Source organism: Rhipicephalus microplus, chromosome 5 (genome assembly GCF_043290135.1).
Source record: "Rhipicephalus microplus isolate Deutch F79 chromosome 5, USDA_Rmic, whole genome shotgun sequence".
NCBI lineage: Eukaryota > Metazoa > Arthropoda > Arachnida > Ixodida > Ixodidae > Rhipicephalus > Rhipicephalus microplus.
In genome coordinates, this window is record NC_134704.1 from 201,621,746 (window position 1) to 201,646,348 (window position 24,603).

The 24,603-nt window shown below is 46.0% G+C and overlaps 1 protein-coding gene and 1 long non-coding RNA gene across 11 annotated transcripts in view; one reads left to right on the plus strand and one right to left on the minus strand.

Moving 5' to 3' along the window:
- The window catches only part of LOC119173563 (sphingomyelin phosphodiesterase), a 1,093,949-nt gene that overhangs the window by 785,918 nt on the left and 283,428 nt on the right, over window positions 1–24,603 (minus strand). For all 10 annotated transcript variants that reach the window (XM_075896398.1, XM_075896399.1, XM_075896397.1 and 7 more), the window contains one exon: window positions 12,569–12,799. In XM_075896398.1, coding sequence (XP_075752513.1) covers window positions 12,569–12,799 — 231 coding nt within the window. The remainder of the gene's footprint in view (window positions 1–12,568; window positions 12,800–24,603) is intronic.
- The window catches only part of LOC142818094 (uncharacterized), a 159,335-nt gene that overhangs the window by 119,224 nt on the left and 15,508 nt on the right, over window positions 1–24,603 (plus strand). The window lies entirely within an intron of this gene.

Here is a 24,603-nt window from a genome sequence, read left to right on the forward strand (position 1 = left end):
GGTGTTTGGCTCGGTACGTCTTGGTTCATAATGCACCCGTTCCCTTTTCGAAGAGCAGAGAACTACCCCGATAATTATCGTAGATCTTTTCCCTTGCAGTTTCCTGCTTAGAAGTTCGGTAGGTTTGCCGTGATTATTTCGTAAGCATTCCCATCTTCCACATGTTCCTCTCTCTTTTCTCCCCCTTCTTCTTAACCGATGGTTCCTTTTTGCTTGGTATTCTGCTGTCGTCTAAATACTTGCTTTACAGTTTTCGAGTTTGTTTTGTCCATTTAGTATCGACATTCGTCATGTAAAAGTAACTACAAACTTTCATACCCCTACGCTCCTCTCCCTTTTTTCTCAATTGCTTCTCAAATTCAGTCTTGGTGCTAGCTTCCCTGCACCAAAACTGTTCCATCCCATGTCTCACTATACCTCCTAATTTAGGGTATTCCTGTGTGCTCTCAAAGCGAGCATACCAAAGCCATGTTGTTTATTTCGAATCTTGCCTGAACTTCTGATTTCATGCACAGGACCGCATTGCCGAACGTCAAACCCGGAACCATAACACCTTTCCAAATCCCGCTCACAACTTCATGCATTATTTAGTTCCGCAGTGCCCTATATTTTATTACAGCTGCTTTTCCGCTGCCCTTAGTCAATACGTATCTTCCATGCTTCCTTAGATGTTCAGCCCCGTTATTTATCCAGACGCGCAAGTATTTGTATTTATGAACCATTTCTACCGTGACTTCCTGGTCTTATGCTCATTGCCATCGTTATCATTAAGAATCATGATTGCCAGTTTTTTCCTGCTGAACTTCAAATTTCTCCTATCTGCCTCCTTACCACAAATGTATATCAATCGCTGCAGATCTTCCTTGTTGTCGGCTAATAATACTATATCATCTGCATACATGAATGCTGGTAATAACTGTTCAATGTGTTTTCCTTGCTTGGCAAAAGTGAGGCCGAATTCGAGTCGACTCCCCTCTAATTTGGCTTCTAGTCTCTGTAGATACAGCATCAATAACAAAGGTGACAAGGAACATCTTTCGAAGCCCGTGTTGTATCTCTGTGGGTTCAAATATATGTTCTTCCCATTTGATAACTACCTTCTTACTTTTATAGATATCCTTTAAAAGATTAGTTATCCCAACTTTCTCATCTAGTGTGTCCAGTATTCCCCAAAAGTCTTCTTGAAAAACATTATCGTAAGCTCCCTTGATATCTAGAAATACCAGCCACAGCGGCCTGTGTTCTTTTTCCGCTATTTCAATACACTGCATCAATGAATACAGATTGTCCTGCAAGGTCCTTTGTTTACGGAACCCATTTGGTAGTTTTCTTAGCATCCCCTTATTCTTCACCCATGTCGGTCGTCTATCCTTTGCAATCTTCATCACCAGCCTGTAAACTACTCATGTCACTGTTATAGGACGGGAGATATTTATATCAGCTTCTTCGCCTTTTCCTTCATAGATCATGCTTATTCAGCTTCGTTTCCACCCATTGGGAGCTTCAACATCCATTATTGCTTTGCTCGCTGCCTCTCTAAATGTTTGCTTAGAGTTTGGTCCTTGTTTCTTAATTAGAATATTTGGGATGCCGTCAGGGCCTGTCAATCCCTGTAGATCTTCCTTGTCGGCAGCTAATAATGCTATATAATCTGCACACATCAATGCTAATAATAACTGTTCAGAGTGTTTTCCTTGCTTGGCAAAAGAAAGGCCGAAACCGAGTAGACTCCCAGCTAATTTGGCTTCTAGTCCCTGGAGATACAGCATCAATAACAAAGGTGACATGAAACATACCTTTCGAAGCCCGTGTTGTATCTCTATGGATCTCATTTAGAAACTCTGCTAGGAACTCTTTTCTCTTCCCTTTTACCCTTTCGTTGCCCAGTAGAGCCACTGGTCTGATTGGTCCATTCTCATCTTATTCAGTGCGTGCAGCGCTTTCTTCATGTTTGAATTTTTCTGTTATCATAGTTTTTATACATTCTATTGGCTCATCTTTACTCTGACCACTTGACCTTTAGACATGAACTTCTGTTTCATGTTTGTCTCACTACTCAGAGAATTGAGATGGTTCCAAAATTTGCAGCTGCCTTTCAATCTTTTTTGTTTACTTGCGCCGTCCATTGGGCCCCCTGTCATATAATCATTTCACTGATCATATTGATCGCTTCCCTTATGCAGCTCAAAAAGTTATCCCAATTTTTTGACACCATCTTCCCATTTAACCATCTCTTTATCATACCTGTGCTCTCTGGAGGATTCCTCACGTCATACTATGGCTCTCTTAACTTGCTCATCCCACCAGCTTTTGGGTTTGTTTCTGCTTTTTCCGGTTAATTTGACTCATATCTTAGGAAGCTCTATCTCAAACAATGGAGTTAAATTTGTGTACGTCCACTTTGTTTTAGTATCCTTGGTGATTATTTTCTCGATCTCTTTAGTTGCTATTTCTATTCGCCTCTCTGACAAAATAGTACCGTGTGGTTGCTCGTAATGCCGCCTTTACAATTTCATTCTCCTTCGAAAACTAAGCTTGATACGTGTGTGATCACTAACTAAGCTTCTGGACCCATATTCATTTATGTTCATTACCCTTCGCCGATCATACATCCCATGTGACATTATTGCGTGATCTATTGTTGACTACAGCCATCCCACCTCCAAAGTTACCTGCCCTTCAAATTTCTCGGTGCTATTGCAAATCATCAAATCATGCTTTTCACACATATCTGTTAGCATTCTACCTGTTCGGCCAGTATATTCATTCATATCCTCTACGTGCGAAATTTATATCTACCATTATAATTACCTCACACTCTTTTCCTTGTTTGTCAATGTCATTTCCTATGCACTGCACCATTTATTGGTTTTCCTCTCTGGCTTTTGCCCCAGTCCACAAGCATAAAAAACCTAGGAGCGTAATTCGCCCTGCCGCTTTCCCTTTTACTCATAAGTGTTCCTTGCACTCCCGCTTGACCCTTTGCCAGTCTGTACTTTTATGCATCAATACCCCAATACCATTCCCATTTCAGATGTGTTCTGTTCTATTACATTATTTTCAAGCGTAGTCTGGACTGTTAGAAGGTTGTTCCATGTCCCTAAGATGTGTTTCTACAAACCCATATCCCATCGATCTCTCCTTTATTAGCTGTTCTTCTATCTCTTCCCACTTCAGCCTATTCCTTCCACCCTGCAGAATAATATACGTTAAGTCTGAATTGGCGCAGCCTTCGTGGCTTCGTCGATTTTTGCCCCGGACCCTACGCGTCTTAGATATTGGTGCCCCTTTGGAGTCGTATCTGTCTATACCACCTCTCAAAGAGTCCCCCTGGTTGTTTTCCTCGTTACTAGCTATCCTGCACCCTGAAACACCAGCATGGCCTTCAAAAAAGCTACTGCGCGTCCTGCAAGTCACCAATCCACCTCATGACCTAGTCTCCATTGAACTGAATTCCGTCTCGTTGAAAAACACACCACCAATGCACCTCTCTGTTTATTTACACCACCTCAAAGCCTTTCTAACGAATCATCCACCGTATCTCTTGGTTTGCGTTACAACCACTCTTTGCAGGTTGACGTCACGCACTAGTACCAGCGGTATTGTGCATATTGCTACCTCTACCTGAGGAGAAATTGCGCGAATGCCATCGATCCATTTCGCCAGTGTGGTCGCTAGTCCATCCATATTTTCATTTAAGACGTTGTTTAAACCACCTGCATTTATCACGTGGTTTCGTCCATCAGCTGTATTTCTGAGTTTGGCACTTGCTTGCCTCATGACAGCTTCCAGCTTGCGTCTGGGGCACGTACCTACTGCAACCCTCTTTTCACCTCTTATAATCTCTTTGATTGCTTCTGCGCATCGTTTTAAATTCGAGTCCCGGCAAATATTACGTGCTGTTACTGTTCAGCTGGAGCGTCTTGCACGTGGGGGTTACTTGCACCTGTGACACTGGCTGCTTTGTCCCCTCCCAGCACCACCGCTACTTCGCTGAAGCTGGCTCTTGCAACCAGTGAACCGGCTGAACCTATTTTTTCGCACTTGCTTGCTCTTTCTTCTCCGTCATTCTGGTTGCCGGTGCCCTACTGTTTTCTCCATCGGCCACTTATTTTTTCGCCTTTGCTCGTGCCTCCTCGGCGGAATTGAGCCTTTCGCCCATAGCCCTCGTTTTCTCAAGCTCTGTTGCCAACGCAGTCTTTAGGTCGGTGATTCGCATCAGCAGTTCACTGTAGGCAACCACCATTTTCTCCATTTCTTTCCTCAACCTCACATTGCCTACACTTGACGTCAGCCTGTTCTTCATTCGCGTTGGCACTTAGGTTCATTTTCAAACCCACCTCGCTTCCTGAACTTTTACAGCATATTTAACCTTGTCTTTTTGACACCAATTGTCGTTATGAACTGTTCTACTTGATCATTACAAAACACGGCGTACGATGAACCCTGCCCTACGAAAAAAAAACAAAGTTTAAGCTCTACTACAAAATTTGCGTGGTCGGTTTACGTGCACCTCATATCCAATAAGGCCGGACAATATAATAAGTGCTACAAAGCTTTCAACGTATCTCCTATTAGTTATAAAAACAATCTCGACACATGGGAAACCACTCGTCTGCGCTGTCGATCAGGAGCATTAAAAACACGTCCATCCACTGTGCCAGTCCAAACTGAACATAACGTCTCGCATGCGTATCAGCACCGCCAACATTGGAAATATGCAAGGTCCCATTATTAACGATTGATATTCATTGATATAAGAGCTTTAACGTTTCAAAACCACCGTATGATTATGGGAGACACTGCAGTAAAGGGTACCGGAAATTTAGACCACCTGGGGTTTTTTAACGTGTTCACATATCCAAGCATTCGGGCTTACAGCATTCGCTTCCACCAAAAATGCAGCCTCCACAGCCGCACAAACGCAGGCAGCACAAATGTGTTTCAAACGCATTGCTTTGAGGCAGTGGCAAGTCTCGTTCAAGTTAGGGAGGTGGGGGTTCTGGTTGCTAGGGACGCGCGCGCCGGCAGCTGTTGCTGTGGGAGAGGGCGGCAGACGAATCTCGATGGACGCCTGACACAGCCCAACTAAGAAATGCATTCGCAGTTAAAATAATCTTCAGTTGTTTCTATTTCTCCACAGATTGCACAAAGGGGTGATATGACCAGACCAGCTCTGTGTTAATATTGATTTAGAGGGCGAACACGCCATCGAAATGTAGTAAGTATAACTTAAAGCTTTTGAAACTGACTCCACTGAGGTCGCCCTGTAAACTTGGAGTGGTCTTATTCTATTCATGTGGTTGCTGTTTCTATCATATCAGGGAAAAGAGCTGATTTTTCAACATTATCGGGGTTATATATTCTGCGTCTGGCAGTACAGATATTATTGGGCCATGGGGCACTGCTCATGTTAAATATTGAGCCAGTTCAATCAATATTAATTTGCTATAACCTTAAACCCACAGTAACTGCAAGTGTCTCAAGTGAGAGGGTACTAATGTTCGAAATGTTCTAATAGTTCCACACTTTTCTGAAGCTGTTAGTGATGCACACACAGAAAGGGAATCTGTCATTATGACTGTTCTTTTTTCATTTGACGGAGGTTTTCGAGGTGCTAAAATGACCACCAAGAGTTCAGGTTCAAGGACTGAAGTAAAATCAGGCAGTCTCACGGAGAAGGACCATCGACGTAAATCAGAGGCAATTCATTCGGCTGCTTCTTGATATTCACTGAACAATCTGTGGATATGAAACTATTTCCTTCTGCATGAGCTAGGTATCCTATTAATTTATATCGAAAAAGTCTGGGAGACAAGAAGTCAGCTCTTGGAGGCAAATTCCATAATATCACAATTCGAGCCAATTGTTGCAAATACATTTCTATAGTTCACGATTATACTTATCGCTTCTTTCGAACAAGCATTACCCAGAATGTGTAAAAGCGCGGCTAATGAACGAGCAAAAAGCATCGTGGTCTGAGATCAAGGCATATCGGCATCTTATTGGCGGTAAGCTATGAGAATACTTGTATTGTCAAAAGGCGGAATCGACAGAGCAGGGCAGGCAGCCAGGCTTTCTGGTAAAGTACATTCATAGCCACAAACCTGGAGAGTCCCAGGCACACTCGCAGTGCTTCTCGCTCCGAGACAACCAGAGGTTTTGTTTTATAAACAGGGTCGCTCGAGAATAGCATGAATCTGAATTCCAATATTGGCAGCATGTACAGATGGTACAACGTTGCCAAGGTGTTCCTTCGTAACTCGTATTTACGGTTACACAGCTTGCGCTGTGCGCTTGAGGCCCACTGGGGCTTGGCAGCTATGTACTCTATGTGTGGGCACCACCTAAGCTTCTAGACCCATATTCATCTTTGTTCTATGTTGAGATTTTCGTTGTAAATTATTTCTAAATATTTGATAGTGTCAACATGTTGACTTGGTTCCTGTTTGCATAGTACCTAAAGAGAAATTGAGTTATACAGCAAGGGTGTTCTTTTGCTGCGATTTAATGCCAATGCATTTGACCACAGCCAAAGTTCTATGTATCTTAGCAATTCAAGTTGTAGCGAGTACATGTCACAGTCAGCAGCGAAGAACGCTATATCTTAAGCATAATGTAAACAGTGACCTCCTATCAATTAGAACAGTACTCATTAAGGCACTGAATAATACTTGTGATAAGACTGATTTTTGGGTTAACTTTTGCCTGCTTCATTTTTAATGAACTGTTGTACGATTGACTTAAAATTAGTAGAACATACCCGTTGTTATGATGAAACCATGACAGTACATAACTGATAGCAACATAGCGCGTGTAAACTGAGATACAGGACAGGGGAAGGGGCAAAAAGGAGCGCTAACTGCCAAAAAAATTATGTTTAAGAGCATAAACACACACACACGCACGCCCGCACAGATATAATTGCCGGTGATTTTAACTTGCCTGGGGTTGATTGGAATTCACTTACCATAGAGTCACGGGAACGAGCTGACTGTGAAGTGCTGCTTGACATTGCTTTCGCTAACGATTTAACGCAGTTGGTACAGGAAGGCACTCGCAAAACGGGAACAGCGCAGTCTATATTGGATCTAGTATTTCTCGATGGACGATTTGAAGATTATCAGGTAGCAGTAGAAAATGGCATATCGGACCATCCACTAGTATTTGTACAAATTAAAGCCGACGTTCCTGCATCAAATGTTAAAGAATGTATTGCGCATGTCCCTAATTATGATAAAGCTGATGACACGACCATCATTGACTACTTATCGTTTCATCTAGACAGTCTGAGCCCTCATGATGACGTCAATTCTTTGTGGACAAGATTCAAAACCATTATCTTTCACTGTGGAAATTCATTCGTACCATTAAGAAAAAAGAGAAAGAATAGGCATAATCCCTGGATAACGCGAGAGATAGTTCGTCTGAAGCGAAAAATAGGACGGCAAAGGAAAGTCAAAAATCGTGAAAAGATATCAAACTTATCTTCACAGTTGCGTACAACGCTGAGGCAAGAAAAACAGAAATATTACGAGGAAACATTTACAAACTTCATGGTGTCTTCCCCGCAAAAGTTTTGGTGTCATTTGTCACAAACTCCTCAAAGCCAATACAGCATTGTTGTTGACGACGAAATCATAACCGACTGTTCGAAAATTGCGTCTTACTATAATAAGTTCTTCCAGTCTGCCTTTTCAAATGATTCCGAATGTAGTGCTTCAACTACAGCAACATCATTCTCCCATATGTCTGACATGCCAGAAGTACGCATTAGCTATGCAGGAATACTATCGCTCCTGCTAAACAATAAAGAACATAAATCTGTTGGTCCGGATGGAGTTCTAAATGCTTTTTTGCGTAGATATGCTGAATGGGTTGCCCGATACTTGGAAATAATCTTTAATGCCTCCTTGCAACAAAAACAGGGCCCAGTCGACTGGCTTGTAGCAAAAGTGGTCCCGGTACACAAAACCGGAGACAAGCAGAATATCAAAAATTACCGGCCAATCTCCTTAACCTGCGTCTGCTTCAAACTCCTCGAACATGTTATATCCAAAGCTATATATCAGTACCTAGAAAATACAAAACTACTACATCCTAACCAACACGGCTTCCGACAAAAGCTATCAACCGTAACTCAGCTTCTTTAGACCATCCAAGACTTTTCTAAAGCAATAGATAACGAAAGACAGGTTGATGCAATATGCCTTGATTTCGCAAAAGCCTTCGATAGGGTTTCTCATAACGAATTAATTAGGAAATTGAAGCAGATTGGCATAAATAACAATGTAGTAGAATGGGTCAGGTCATTTCTGACATGTAGGACGCAGTATGTAAATATGTAAAACGGTTACAAGTATGTAAAACGGTTACAAGTCTGATCGTTTACACGTAACATCTGGAGTCCCTCAAGGGTCCGTCCTCGGACCGGTGTTATTTCTCGTTTATATTAACGATATTTGTTCCGACATTAATCAAAATATTACTGTTAGACTGTTCGCCAATGATTGTTTACTTTATCGAGAAATATGCAATTATAATGATCAAAAAATACTCAGCAATGCCTTGGCATCTATCGAGAAATGGTGCGAAACATGGAACATGCAAATAAATAAAGAAAAAACGGTTGTTTTGCGAGGTACAAACAAAGTAAAGCACGTCAACAATTGTGAGTATCAACTAAGTTCCACTGTGTTAGCTACCGTTAACAGATGTAAATACTTAGGAGTAACAATATCTGAAGACCTGAACTGGACCCAACATATCAGTAATATTTGTTCTACTGCTGAAAAAAAGTTATGGTTCTTACGTCGCAAATTAAAACTGGCTCCAGCCCCCGTAAAGTTAACAGCGTACTTAACAATAGTAAGGCCTATACTGGAATACGCCAGCATCATATGGGACCCTTATCAAAAAGGATTAATTAAAAACATCGAGCGGGTACAAAGAAGGGCGGATAGATTTATTCTTTCAAAATATTCTCGTAAAGATTCTGTAACACATATGCTGTAATAATTAAATTTACAGCCCCTCGTGGACCGCCGTCGCATAGCCAGACTTAAATTCTTGTTTCTGCTTTCCCAAAATACATTTAACTTTGATGCAGAGCAGTACCTAATTCCCCGTCAAGTGCGGAGCCTACGAAGTGACCACCTCCAAAAATATCTTATTCCTCAATGTCGTGTGAACACATATGCATACTCCTTTTTCCCTAGAATAATAAAAGACTGGAATGTATTACCCGATGCTATACGTGATTCTCAAAGTGCAGAACGTTTTGAAAACAATGTCACGAAATATTTTCTAGGTGAATCTTCGTAAACGGTGATTGCTGTTTTTGGTGTGTGTGCCTGTCATCTTTTGACTATGAACCTATTTGCTGTACCTTGTCGCATGTACGTTGTAGGATGTAATATTGGGAAGTGTATTTTGTGATGTATGTGATGTAGCATGTAAGTCGTAGAACGTAGTATAGTGATGTATTCCTTTTGTATCAGCTGTGCATTTCTTTTTTACGCATGACATGACAGTTGTTATGTCAGTTTTCTGCCCCACCCCTGGAACGGCCCAATCGGCCAACAGTATCTGGAAATAAATAAATAGAATAATATATATATATATATATATATATATATATATATATATATATATACACTGACGAAGGCTGGTTCACCAGCCAAAACGTATGTGATTATTGAAAGTTTTTAGTTTCTCGTCGTATGTCGTGCTTTCTCGCTTCCGTTTTTACTAGGGAGCCAGTGCGCTTCCTTCCTCGCTACGTCTCTCTCTCTCTCTTTATATATATATATATATATATATATATATATATATATATATAAAGGGAACAAGTGTATACTTAAGGACTCGTTTTTCCTTGTTTCGACACAGTAATATAGAGATGTGCATCGAACGCGTTATTCGGAGGTCGTAGGTTCGATTTCTGCTCACGGCATGTTATTTGTTCAGCCACGTTTCTTTCTTCTTATTTACATTGGTTTTAATAACTTCCCCTACACATTCCTTGGCATTATTGTCTGTTAGATCTCTATATATAAATATATATATATATATATATATATATATATATATTTATATACTCACATGTTGAGAAACACAGAGAAAACACAGTTTTGAAACCCACAATCGCCATGCGCGAAAATTTACAATTTTAGGAAGGACCATTCTTTTTTACAACGCCCCAGAGAGATAGTGCTGACACAGTCCAGCCCTAATTTACTGTTCTTCTCTGCCTTGATAATCTCTCTTGTAGTTGTGTTTCTGTTTTTCCCAACACGCGCGGTAATATGAAAAACTGGTTTACAACAAGACGTGCTGCACTGCTGTGCGAGAAAATCATCGCCACCGTTCCTGATGTTGCACGCATGTTCACGAAGCCGGTCATTATTACAGCAGCTGGTTGCTCCTATGTAGTGCTTGCCGTATGAAAGAGGTGTCTGTTAGAATATATTTTTAGCACACGTGAGAAACAGGGTTTTGTGCGTTTTGGAGCAACCCTGTTATACTCTATCAAACACCTATTTCATGCGGGAAGAACTACATAGGAGCAACCAGCCGCTGTATTAATGACCGGCTTTGTGAACAGGCGTGCAACGTCAGGAATAGTTGCGATATTTTTAGCCTAGCGATTCAGCACAGGTGGTTGCAAACAACTTTTTCGTGATACCGTGATTGTTGCGAATAACAGAAATGAAATCACAAGGGAGATCATTGAGGCAGAAACTGTGTCAGCACTTCCTCTCTTTGGCTTTATCAAAACTATTGTTCTTCCTAACACTGTTTATTTTCGTGCATGGCAATTATTGGTTTCAAAACTCCTTTGTCTAATTTGTTAGCTTTTTCTGAGTGTAAGTTTTTGTTGGAACATAGTGCTCCTCTTCTTCTCTTTTATTGTGCAGTGTCGCAGTTTTTACGCGCTACGTTATTATCAGTTATATATTACTACCACGCCACACTACATACCCATGACATTACATGGTACCATGCCAAGACCCCTCTTTGCCTTTTGTTTCTTGCTGTCAAATCTTTCTTTCAATACTTTCGTGCTTCTGCTGCAAACCCTGCCGATGTGCGCACCAAGGTGTTTCACCACGTCGTGATCACGTAATGATTGCACTACAAATTTTGTCTACTTTGTGTTGTGATGATAGGGTGAAGTCGATGCGTGACGTTTACAGTGCCATGCCCACGTGGTGCACCGTGACGATAGGAGACGCCGACAAGATCAGGCACTAGGTTGTTTCGCATAAATGTACGGACACGGGGATCACTCAGGGAAATGGTGTACTCGGTGATGAAATGAAGTGAGGCAAGTCAACCAGTGTCTATGGGCATATCACCGAGAAGAGAGATGTGAACAGGCGATCATGGAACGACTACATCTACGGAAAAAAAATTGCCCGCAGCTTCCCTCGGGGGAACACTGAGGAGGATGCGCAGCATATAATTGGTTAACGGGGTGTTAAAGTGCGACTTACTTGGGTCGATGGCTAAATTGGTTAACGTGGTTGTGAAATGGGGTGTTAAATTGCGACTTACTTGGGTCGATGGCTAAATTGGTTAACGTGGTTGTAGAAGGGGGTGCTAAATGAGTGAACACGTACACACGTATGCGAAAGGGCGGTGCTGATCGAAGGGACGTCGATCATTGTGTTTGTGGATTCATTGGAATTCATTTCACCGCAAACTTGGACGTCGACGCGCCGTACAAACTAGCCGACGAGCGGCAACTGAGCGAGCGAGCGCCGACCTTGAGTATATATACAGCGCGACGGCGCATGCACTGTCAGCTGTCGAATGTTCGAGAAGAGGGAGAAGCGCAACGGCGCATGCGCGCGCGTCAGCTGCCGATGTTCTCGAAGCGCGACGGCGCATGCACGCGCGTCAGCTGCCGATGTTCTCGAAGCGTGACGGCGCATGCGCGCTACATTATACAGCTAGCGAATGTTTGTGAAGAGGAGAAGCGTACGCGGTGTGTAGAGGAGGAAGAGTGCACAGATGGTGGAGGAGTGAAGCGCGCGCGGTGTGTAGAGGAGGAAGGGATGCACAGATGGTGGAAGAAGGAGGAGGAAGCTTGCGGACGGTGCCGCACTACAAGCCTCGAGTATTAGATGCTCTGCATCTAAAAGCATCTCTGATAAATGCCCCAAGAATAGCCTGGGAACCGTACTCTCAACAAGGCAGGCAAATATGAAATAACTTTTAGTGCAATCACATATTTTTCAATGCACAAGTTTATGTTCGTAGTACGTGTTCGTTATTTCTTTCAGCTGCTCGTATATGCCCTGTCATTGTTTGATCGCAATATAACCAGCCTAGATTGCATGCATTTCAAATGTTTACAACTGCTTGAGTTAAGGACATATTTTCATGTGCTTTTCCTTCGGCTTTATGTCCTTCAGTCTTTAGACCACAACTGGCAATGTCTGGCGCACCATATAGAATCCACTTTCAAGTGCAACATGAGTAACTGGTGAGATATCTCAGTGATAACAATCAACTGCTGTCAATGTTCACAATGTTTTGAACAACTAAAGTGCAGACTCACCTTTTGAGTCTCCCTGATCGTCTTGAGCATGTGCTCGAACGTCTTTGGAGGTATATCGCAGGTCCTGAAGGCTCCCCAGCGGCCTGCAATCCTTCGCTGCTGTTTTGCCGCCGGCACGTCTCCAGCGTGGCAGCACAGCGGTTCGTTGCATACCGCTTCGCTACCTTCGCTGTAAGCGGGGTCCACATGCGTGTCACTGATGTGCAGAACGCGCAGAGTTGGTGACCCTTCCTGCGTGTGGGGCAAAGGGCTTTACGTCAATTCGCAGTAGCACAGCTTCGTAAACATTGTAGCGAGGACACGTGCGCCCCCAAGGTGTGATGTTTGTGCAGTCCTGACAGACATGATACGCACTGTGCATCATGTTTACCTACCACCCCGCTCTTCTAAATGAGTTCTCATTAAAATGAGTTCCATTAAATGAGAGCTCAAGCTAGCTGCGGTCCTTAGTTCGCGAACCCGGGCCAAATTTGGAAAACTTTGTTCTGTGAATCGGCGAGTCTGACTCAGGTCATGCTCCCTGACAGAAGTGCGGCCAGCTGATTAAATGAGCGATGTCGAGACCTCAGGTAGTGGCTGATTAGGAAAGTAGAACTGGTGACCTTTTTATCCCGGCTAGTTTCATTGCCAGTTCGCATTTCCCGATGGCTTTTTCGCTATCTTCCACCACTTTGGTCGTCTGCTATTGTTTTCTCCCCAGTCCCCTCCCGCCTCTCTCTAAACTGTTAGAGTCAGTTTGGTGCGACAAATATAATACGAATAGTTAGTGTGTTGCATAAATCTGTTGTCCGCGTTCCACCGCGGTGGTCTTGTGGCTAAGGTATTCGGTGCTGAGCCGCAGGTCACAGCATTGAATCCCAGCTGTGCCGGCTGCATTTTGATTGATTTGATTGATTGATTGATTTGTGAGATTTAACGTCCCAAAACCTCCTTATGATTATGAGAGACGCCGTAGTGGAGGGCTCCGGAAATTTCGACCACTGGGGTTCTTTAACGTGCACCCAAATCTGAGTACACGGGTCTACGACATTTCCGCCTCCATCAGAAATGCAGCCGCCGCAGCCGGGATCTGAACCCACGACCTACGGGTCAGCAGCCGAGTACCTTAGCCATTAGACCACCGCGGCGGGGCGCCGGCTGCATTTTTGATGGAGGCGAAAATATCGTAGGCCCGTATGCTGTAGGCCCGTTTGCCGTGGCAGCACGTTAGAGAACCCCAGTTGGTGACCGCCGATGCCGCCGCGCAGTCTGGCGGCATCGGCGTTCGGCTTGCCGCGTTTTTCCAAACTCGTGCGACTGACCACCTTCAGAACTGTATGTTTTACGTAAGCGAGAATGTCGAAGACATGCTATGTTCCAGGCTGCCGATTTCGCTGTACAGGTGTGAGGAAAAGGTGATTCAGTCTAGCAATAGATGGTGATGGAGAAATGGGAATTTGCAGAATGACAACAGGCAGGTGGTGGATTTACTTGCTCCTCTCAAGGCTTTAGGTTGAATAAAAAACAATTCGATGCCACTGGCGTTGTTCCAACATACGACCTCGTATACAGTGCCTGAAGAAATATGTGCTTTATCACACGAAAAGGCAAGTTGCCTGTCCGACCTCTTTTCCAGCTTGCTAGTTTTACAACAAGAACTGGGTGCGGCTAGGAGAAACGATAAACAGCCCGGCTGTGGTGTCACAAGCTTTCTTGTGTGATTCGTAAAGAGAAAAGAAGAGAAAAGTGTGCCCCGTAAATGTCTGCATCGGAGTGCGACACCTCAACAGTAGCTCACGAGGGATCACGGTAAGGAGATATTAAAAGGATAGGAATAAAGGTATAGAGATAGAAAGGCAGAAGGAGAGAGCGTGGCGCAGAGACAGCGACACCGAGAAGGAAGGAAAATATAGGAAAGATGGACACGGTCGCAGGAGTCCAAGGACGGGGCATTACTCAGCGAGAGCTCTTGTCGGCGACAGGAGATGGCGTAGGTTGAGCCAGTCAGTCAGAGGTGCGCTGTCGTCGAAGATCGCGGGGGCACAACCGGTCTGCACGAAACCCAGAGAGCGAGTCGAAGTAACTTTGAAAAGAAAAAAGGAAGAAATAAGCGCAGTTCTGTTACTGCCTCTCTCAATGGAGGGCACCTCCAGAGTTCGGCACAGGGAATGGGTGCATGGAAAAAAGAGACACAAAGAAGAGGTAAAAGAAGGTTGGAAATGGAATTCGCTCCGCCTCACATCGCGCGCGTCTTAGCCGCCTCGAGGATCCGCAGCCATCCAGAAAAGCCACCGGAAAGGCCGAGAAAATAAATCACCGAAAAAAAAAGAGGATGAGCCGAAAAGGCGCATAAAATGACAGAAGCGCGTGGAGCACTTCCATAAGCACGTAGCACAAGCACAAGAAAAAAATGTCTCAGTTCGACAAGAAAGAAGTTCAGTTGAACTCTCAGATTAGTGTCTCGTTGGCCTCGATGAAGTAATCCAGCGGGTGCACCGAACACTAGCCAGAGAACGTAGCCCAAGCACGGAGAAAGAATGAAAATCGTTCAGTACAGCCAAAAGAAAAAAGGGAGAAAATAGAAAGTTGAGCTGAACACACAGATGAAAGTTCCGGTGAACTCAATTTCGTAATTCAGTTCCCTAAATTTGCCGGGACGATCGCTTCATGCGCAGATAGCCGCAACACACAGACCACGAAACGGAGAATCCGGTGGCAGGAATACAATCACCGAGCGGATAGCAGCAGAAAGTGCAGTAATAACCACGTCCTTCTAGTCAACCAACCAGGCGGAGTTATCCAGAAGAGGGGCGATGCGGCACTCTTGCTTGCAGAAGCTGGAGGCGCACTGGTAGGAGGGCGAGGGGGAGATGCCAACGCCGATCGACGACTGGAGGCAACAGCGTCCCGAAAGGAGCGGCCATGGACAATTGCAGTGCTGCCTCGCTCGTTGATGATGTTGACAGTGGTTCTCGCAATCTCCAGCACTCAGCGGCGCATCACGGGGCCATCCGAAGAGGCAATGATGACGGTGGCCTTGCTCTGAGTTTGCCAGGAAGGGCAGCACAGCTTATTAGCCGAATGTGTGCAGCTACATTTAATGCAGCGAGGGTGCTCTGCAGGACATGGTGCTTTCGCGTGGCTGCCGCCGCAGCAGAGGCAGCGTTAGTCTCGCGAACCAGTCGTGGTGGCGTGGCCGAAACAGCCGCAGCGGGCGCACTGAAGGGACCACGACAGTAGAGGCGGACCGGCCTCTGAAGCTTGAAGAGGGCCACCACCAACGGCACTGTGGTGCCCTGAAACGTGAGCGTGAGGCACCTGCCTCGTCGGACGCAAGAGATTATCGAGACGGCTGCTTCGAGGTTGGCCACGATGTCGTTCAAGGGTTGCGTCGACGCCATACACGGTGCCCACGGAGCTGTTTTCCACGAGGAGCGTCCCCCTCACGTGGGTGTCGCAGATCCGGCCGACCAGGAGCAGGGGTGCGGGATCCCGGAGGGCATGGATATCCACAGCGATGACGTTGCGCCGGAAATCGACGCGGACGCGGCGAGTGGCCGAGAATCCGGGCAGGAAGGCCCTGATGACTTCGTGGGTCACGGCGAGATAGTTTGACTTCTTGCCAATTGGGATGGTGCCACCGTGCTGCCCCACTGCTGCAGGAAGGGCCGGGGGCTGTGTCATGGGCTTCGATTCAGGGACGGTGTGCGGTTGAGCTGGGAGGCAAGTTGGTGTGTTGCATCAGAAGTCGGGGGTGCCAGATTCCTCCCATGTCGTGTCCTGGCTATGTGGGGATGACGACGGTTGTGTCTGAAGTTCCCATGAGGAACTAGAGGCGGATGATTTATCTGTCTCCGAGGGTTCCACCCGAGTGGCCGCGTTCTTGATGGAGCGCCCTCGCGCGCGCGCGAAGGCGAGCTTTGCGCAGCTTAGGCCGGGGGCCATGGCCGTCTGTCGCGAAGCTTTGGTGTAGGAGACGCATCCTAAAGCTTCTACTGTTTCGGGTGTAAAGTCCAACTTCAAGTTTTAGTTGGCCCGAGCCTGGTACCAGAGAACAGGCGGGCCCATGACTAGATATAGCCCTCAGAAGGGCTGTGTGCCCGAAGGCGTGAAGCTGGCGTCAAAAACAAACGCACGGGAGGAGCGAAAAAATTGCCACCGTCCCGGACAGAAACTCGCCGTCTCCCAGAGAGCGAGTCTCTATTGACTGCGCTATCGGGTACAGCGTCGTAGCAGCGTCGTTCCCGTGCACGCGTGCCAATGGCAGTGCTGTGTGGCCTCGTCGCAGCTGTGGTGCCAAGCGCGCAATCTATGATTTCTCCACAAACCTTTCACGTGGATATGCCACGGACAACTCTAGAAGAGCGCTGACAGTGCAAACGTGAGTACGCTCGAAAAACAAGCTGAGGAGGCCGAGTGCCGGCAGCAACTACGTACCAATTATTGCGCACCTTTCCAGGCCGCCCTAAATCATGAACAGAAACGCGAGCGCATGGGCCGATTGGATCCTGGAAACGACGACATAGAATTAGCTCGCAATGCCAAACGCTTGCTACAATGTGGTGCCGCAGCTGGAATGTCATTACTGTGGAAGTGCGTTGGCCGGGGCAAACGGCCACTTTCAGCGAGACTTTCTCGAGCACCCCATTAACTTCAGCTGCGATGTCTATGACCGCCTGTGGTTGGAGAACAACCGCTGTGACGAACACATTAGGAAAGGGCTTCTTTTCGGGCGAGTTGGTGCTTAACCTACGTCATTTGTTCGGTGTCCACGCATGCGCGGAATGTTTTTTTTCAGTGCGATGCTCAGACTATTATTAAACAGTTGACGGTGGTCTGCTGTGCTCTTTCTGCACTTCTGCTTCTCACTTTTTTATGATATGCTTTTTTTGCACTTGAGTCGTCCGTACCTAAGCACTGCAAAACACATTTAGCTGCTAATTACTGCGATCATGCGAGGTACAATGTGATCATACCAGGCACAATGTGCGGCATGTGAAATAAACGCAGTGAAAAACCCACACTCAAAGTGTGTCTAACATCAATAAAAAGCGCTAGGATGCAACCGATATTTGTGGAGCGCTCCAGTACCACGTCGGGTTGAACTCATGCCTAAAAACCATGGCAGCATGTTTCAGCTTTCGCTCGTTAACCATATGTACTGAAGACTTGGGCGATGATTTTGTTTAAGTTCTTTCTATTTGATTAGGTGCTTTGTGTACTTTCATGTTTGTGTTTATCAGGTGTTTTTTTCTATTCCCATTGAGTTAATATAAGCAAAAGCTACTACTGTTTTTCATAACTTATATCAGTTTGCTGTGTTCAAAGTTTTTTAGTTGATAGCTTGCTGCCTTCATTTACTGGCCTTGCACAGAGCTCTTTCACTCTAGAAGATTTATCATTCATAGCTATTGAATTACTGAGGCTATGTTGCAGTACTTTGTCCTCTTTTTCAACTGTAGCACTCTTGCTTGATAAGTGACACGACAGTGTGAAATTCCTAAACTTAGGTAAATAAATAAGCAACTACAAAAGTTCATGGTAGATCGCGCTTTGTCGAATTGGCATGCCTTTGAGATTCTTCTTCTGTTGCGTTTCTCTCGTCCTCAATGAATCGATATCGCAACCGATCTCTGCTTGTGTTTACGTGTGCCTATATTTCTCTAGATTAGAGAAACACACTTTCGTCTCAATTAGGCAAATCTACTTTGTCAGCAGTCTTCATCAATAAATTTGCTAGATCACTGTTTTGCAAATGCAGTTCGTCTAAGCTGTCAGTGTAACGCACGCTGTGATTTTTAAAGGAGCCACCATTATACCTCAGTGCCTTTGCTCCGCTGCACAATGTAAAGTGCTACACACTCTCGCTTGTTCAATATTGTCCACGTGAGACGTGGTTGTCAAAGTTACACCTCGGAAATGAAGGGAACGTGGTTGCAAATAAGCTTAGAGTCAAGGCTAGGCTATAGAATGCAGAGATCGTCGTGTGTTGACGCTTCACATAGCGTAAGCCACGTCATTTCTGATTTCAACTGCTGCGAAATATATGTGTATTAGGTGGCAGCGAAGTGACCTTAGCTTTCATTATTTGTAAACAGCGGAATAAAGAGCTTTTATTTTTTGTATTGTGGTCTATATCTTGCTATAGATGATATGATTGTAAATAGCACGTTCAGCTTTGGCTGCACTATTCCTGTAAGAATTCATTTGAAAAGTTTGTCAGCTTCCCAGGCTTTCCAGTGTCAGAAGTCATAGTAAATATTGTGTTCTTGAATAAGTACTCTCGGGCTCGACTGGACGAGGTGGGGACCGTGAGCTAGATTAATGTATGCAGCGAATATAGCTTGTCCAAAACGGATTCATAGCTGCTTCGATATTACGAGTGGCATAGTGATATACTCGACGTAGAAGAGAACGACAGCCGACAGATTGGCACGAGAAAATTTGTGTGGCTGGCGCTGCTCCCTTAACGGGCTGCAGATATATCTGGATGTATACTCTTTTGAGACAGTCTGCTTTTCGTATAATATTTGATGCAGTTGGGCAATCCCCGTCCTCGCCATTGAACTCCAAAGCGGACGCTCGCTCGCGGCTTCCAGCATGACCAATCAAGACTCGCCTACATCCTCTCCAGTCGTCTTGCCTCCTGCCCTGCCTGCCAATCCAGCAGTCGCAACAAATTTTGTGACGCTTCCTGCCTGTAAAATTCTTGGTGTGTTCTTGGGCCACGAGGGTTCTGACGTCAACCAGTGGCTACGCCTCGACTATTGTGTCAGTGCTACTTGGAGATGGGATCAAACACTTATGCTCACGAACTTCATTTTTATCTCAACGGAACCCCTCGTGTCTGATTCGACAACCATGAGCATGCCATGACGAGCTTGAACAGCCTCAAGGAAATGATCCGTTAGCTTTTTGGGAACCCCTTTGGTCGTCGTCAAGCTGCAAAGAACGAGTTGTCGACTCAAGCACAAACGTCCACGGAGTCCATAAGTTACAATCAAGCTTCGTCGCACTATGCCATCAAGCTGACAAGAACATGTCCGAGCCCGACGAAGTTGAAGATATTCTAAATGGTATTGCCGACACTGAATTCACGTTGTGGGTATTCAATGGTGTGTCTTCGGTTTATGCTATATTTCAAGAATACCGCCGGCTCGAACACGCTTAAAACAAGCGCATCTCCTTTCAGATCCAGCGTATTCCAAAATTAGCAGTGACGTCATTGTGCCTCAACCTATATCGTCTATCTGACACCTGTGACACCTGTGACGGAATGGAATGCAAATAAGAAGAAAGAAAAGCGGATGAAAAAATAACCAGTTGTCACGACTGGTTATTTTTTCATCCACTTTTCTTTCTTCTTATTTGCATTCCATTGGTTCTAATAACTTCCCCTGTACATTCCTTGGCATTACTGTCTGTTAGATCATATATATATATATATATATATATATATATATATATATATATATATATATATATATATATATATATATATATATATATATATATATATATATCAAGAGAACAAGCTTCATCCACGCGCTCGCACTTTGATATGAATTTGCGTACACAGTGGTTACATAACGCGCTTTCTCAGATACCACGCAGCTCAATCAGACTTGAGTAGGTCGAAGAATAGCGCCCTTGGCCCAATTTCCGCATCCAATGTGCGACGCTCATCTTGCTTTCACGCCTGATGATGCTTAGGCGGTTAACATCCACCGATACCACAATAGTTTGTTTAATAAATTTATCATGGATATTAGTCATAGGGTTGGAGATGTACCAAGCGTCAACGAGGATATATGCACATTGAACGGACCTATAGCAGCTAAACACAAAAACATTCTTCCGGCGAACCCTCCTTTATCATTGGGCAGGAAACATTTATTTACGCCTGTCAAGGCGCGTTGTACTTTCGTGTTGTATGCCGATTCCCATGACTGGAGGGTAAACCATGATTGCTGTACAAATGGTGGCTGTTTTATTTTTTTAATAATGAGTATCACAAGTTTTAGCATATATTCAGGCTTGTGTGCATTAGAGTTTGCTTTGTATGCTATTGCACAATGTGTCCCAAGCGTGAAATAATAATAATATTAATATTGCCACGTTCCATTTCCCAAGTTTTTGTTATCGTCCCAAAACACCACACGATTCTAAGCGGAAACCGCGCCTGCAGTTTTCTAGAGGGTTCCGGACTGTAGTAGATCATTTCGATAAGATCACGCCCACTGTGCGAATGGTACAGATTGTTCTGGAACGCACGCCGCCGCCAGCGATAGCGCTAGAACATTCGACGGCAGGAGTATAAATGCCGACGCGCTTCGCCGCTTGTCAGTTGTTGATCGAAGGCCGACGCTCCGTTCGCCGCTATCAGTCTGAGACTGCTATCTGTGCGAGACTGCTGCTGTAATTGGACTTTCTGTTTACCAGGCACAGGTTCGCCCAAATAAACAGTTAAATTCCAACAAGAAGTCTCCTGTCTTCGGCCACGTCACGACCCCATGACATTTGGTGGAGGTGCTGGGTACACGGCTTGACGGGGGCGTCCGGTACATGAACGAACGAAGTCGATAACGTTATCCACAGAAGAAGCACTACCGCCGCGCACGCCGTCTGGACACCATGCCTTGAATGTGCTGGAAGAACAAGTCACCATTCCGCCTCGCTCAAGCGTCGTTATTTCAGTCGGCGCTCCTGAATCACCTGACTTCGAAGGCGTCGTTGAAGGCAGTCAGCATCTGTTGGTCACCCGAAATATTTGCGTCGCAAGAGGAATTGCAGAGTTGCGGGGAGGCAAAGCAACGGTTATGCTCACAAATTTCAGCAATGAGTACAAACATGTGAACAAAGGAACAACGGTCGCATACATCGAAGAAATTGTTGAAGCCACCAGTGCTTTCGCCCTCGCCGATTCTGCGGAACCTGCTCAGAGGAACCAAGCCCCTCCCATAGCTTTTGACGTCAATCCCAAACTTCCGAACGATAAGCAAGAACAGCTCAAGGCCCTGCTCCTGCAATACGAAGATTGCTTTTCGTCGTCATCGAAAATTCGGCACACCCCAAGCACGAAACATCGCATCATAACCGAAGAAAATGCCAGACCACTCCGTCAGAGTCCGTACAGGGTTTCGACGCGAGAACGTGAGGCCATCAAGAGACAAGTTGATGAGATGCTGCGGGATGATATTATCCAGCCGTCCAAGAGCCCATGGGCATCCCCCGTGGTGTTAGTGAAGAAAAAGGATGGGACCCTACGTTTCTGCGTCGATTATCGCCGCCTGAACAAAATCACAAGAAAGGACGTGTATCCTCTCCCACGAATAGACGACGCACTTGATCGGCTCCATAACGCCAAGTACTTTTCGTCAATGGACCTCAAGACTGGCTATTGGCAAATCGAAGTCGACGAAAGAGACCGAGAGAAGACGGCGTGTATAACACCGGACGGCCTCTTCGAGTTTAAGGTGATGCCTTTCGGCCTTTGCTCAGCGCCTGCAACTTTTCAACGCGTTATGGATACAGTACTGGCAGGATTGAAGTGGCAGACTTGCCTTGTGTACTTGGACGACGTCGTCGTGTTTTCCTCGAGTTTCGACGAGCACCTTCGGCGCCTTGAAGCTGTACTTCAAGCCATCAAGACTTCCGGACTCACACTGAAGCCAGAAAAGTGCAGATTTGCGTATGAAGAGCTCTTGTTTCTGGGGCACGTTATCAGCAAGTCTGGAGTTCGTCCTGATCCACGGAAAACAGCCGCCATCGCCGAATTCCCGCCGGCCACTGACAAGAAAGCCGTGCGCCGATTTCTGGGCCTGTGCGCCTAATATAGGCGGTTCGTGAAAAACTTCGCCCGCATCGCCGATCCTCTCACTAACCTTACCAAGGCCGACGTGGAGTTCAAGTGGGAAACGCCACAGGAACACGCTTTCCAGGAGCTTAAACATCGCCTCCAGACGCCTCCGTTACTTGCCCATTTCGACGAATTCGCCGAGACAGAAATACATACTGACGCAAGCAGCGTAGGTCTTGGCGCCGTTCTTGTGCAGAGGGCTGACGGACTTAAAAGGGTTATTAGTTACGCCAGCCGATCGCTATCCAAAGCAGAAGCAAATTATTCCACAACAGAAAAGGAGTGCCTCGCCATCATCTGGGCTACGTCGAAATTTCGCCCATACCTCTACGGCAGGCCCTTCAAAGTTGTGAGCAACCACCACGCCTTGTGTTGGCTAGCCACTTTGAAGGACCCTTCAGGTCGCCTCGCACGATGGAGCCTGAGACTTCAAGAATATGACATTACTGTCATTTACAAGTCCGGCAAAAAACACTCCGACGCCGACTGTCTCTCTCGTGCGCCTGTCGACCAACCGCTACCCGACGACCCGGATGACGACTACTTCTTGGGAACGATAACTACCGACGACTTCGCTGAACGACAGCGGGCCGACCCGGAACTTAAGGCCCTAATAGAATACCTCAAAGGCAGGACCGCCGAAGTCCCGAAGGTATTCAAGCGCGCACTTGCGTCGTTATTCTACGAAACGGTCTTCTACAAAAGTAAAACTTTTCACCGCTTCGGGCTAAGTATCTCCTTGTGGTGCCTTCAGCTCTGTGACCAGAACTCCTGCAGGCCCTGCACGACGATCCGACGGCAGGGCACCTCGGTGTTTCTCGCACGCTCGCGAGGATACAAGAAAGGTACTACTGGCCGCGTCTTACAACCGACGTCACTCGTTATGTGAGGACATGCCGGGACTGTCAGCGACGCAAGACACCGCCGACAAGGCCAGTGGGACTTCTGCAGCCAATTGATCCACCTTGCCGACCTTTCCAGCAGATTGCTATGGACCTATTGGGGCCGTTCCCGACGTCGGCTTTCGGAAACAAGTGGATCGTGGTAGCCACCGACTACCTCACCCGCTACGCCGAGACAAAAGCCCTGCCAAAAGGCAGTGCATCCGAGGTAGCTAAGTTCTTCGTCGAAAATATCGTCCTACGTCACGGCACCCCGGAGGTCCTTATCACCGACAGAGGAACGGCATTTACTGCCGACTTAACTCAAGCGATCTTGGCATACAGCCAAACGAACCACCGCCGGACGACAGCGTACCACCCACAGACCAACGGCCTCACCGAGCGGCTTAACAAGACGATCGCCGACATGCTGTCAATGTACGTCAATGTCGAACACAAGACGTGGGATGCCATTCTTCTGTATGTGACCTTCGCATACAACACGGCGGTGCAGGAGACGACGCAGTTATCTCCATACAAATTGGTCTACGGAAGGAGCCCGGCAACGACGCTCGATGCCATGTTACCCAACGTCACCGACGAAGAAAACCTCGATGTGAGCGAGTACCTTCATCGCGCCGAAGAAGCCCGACAATTTGCGCGGCTCCGTATCAAGAATCAACGGACGACCGACAGCCACCGTTACAACCTTCGACGACGCTTCGTTGAATACCAGCCCGGTGAACGTGTTTGGGTGTGGACGCCGATACGCTGACGTGGACTAAGTGAAAAGCTTCTGCGACGGTACTTCGGACCGTACAGGGTGGTTCGACGTCTCGGCCCTCTTGATTACGAGGTTGTCCCCGACGGCATCACGAACTCTCAACGACGCCGATCGCGACCTGACGTCGTCCATGTCGCACGCCTCAAGCCGTTTCATGCGCGTTAACAAACTGAAACAGTGTTTTTTTGTATTATTGTTGTATCGTAATTTATTCATTGTACTTTCTTGCATTATTATTGTACCTTCATTTTTAGTTAAAGCATCGAGACGATGCCTTTTTTAGAGGGGGCAATGCCACGTTCCATTTCCCAAGTTTTTGTTATCGTCCCAAAACACCCCACGATTCTCAGCGCAAACCGCGCCTGCAGTTTTCTAGAGGGTTCCGGACTGTAGTAGATCATTTCGATAAGATCACGCCCACTGTGCGAATGGTACAGATTGTTCTGGAACGCACGCCGCCACCAGCGATAGCGCTAGAACATTCGACGGCGGGAGTATAAATGCCGACGCGCTTCGCGCTTGTCAGTTGTTG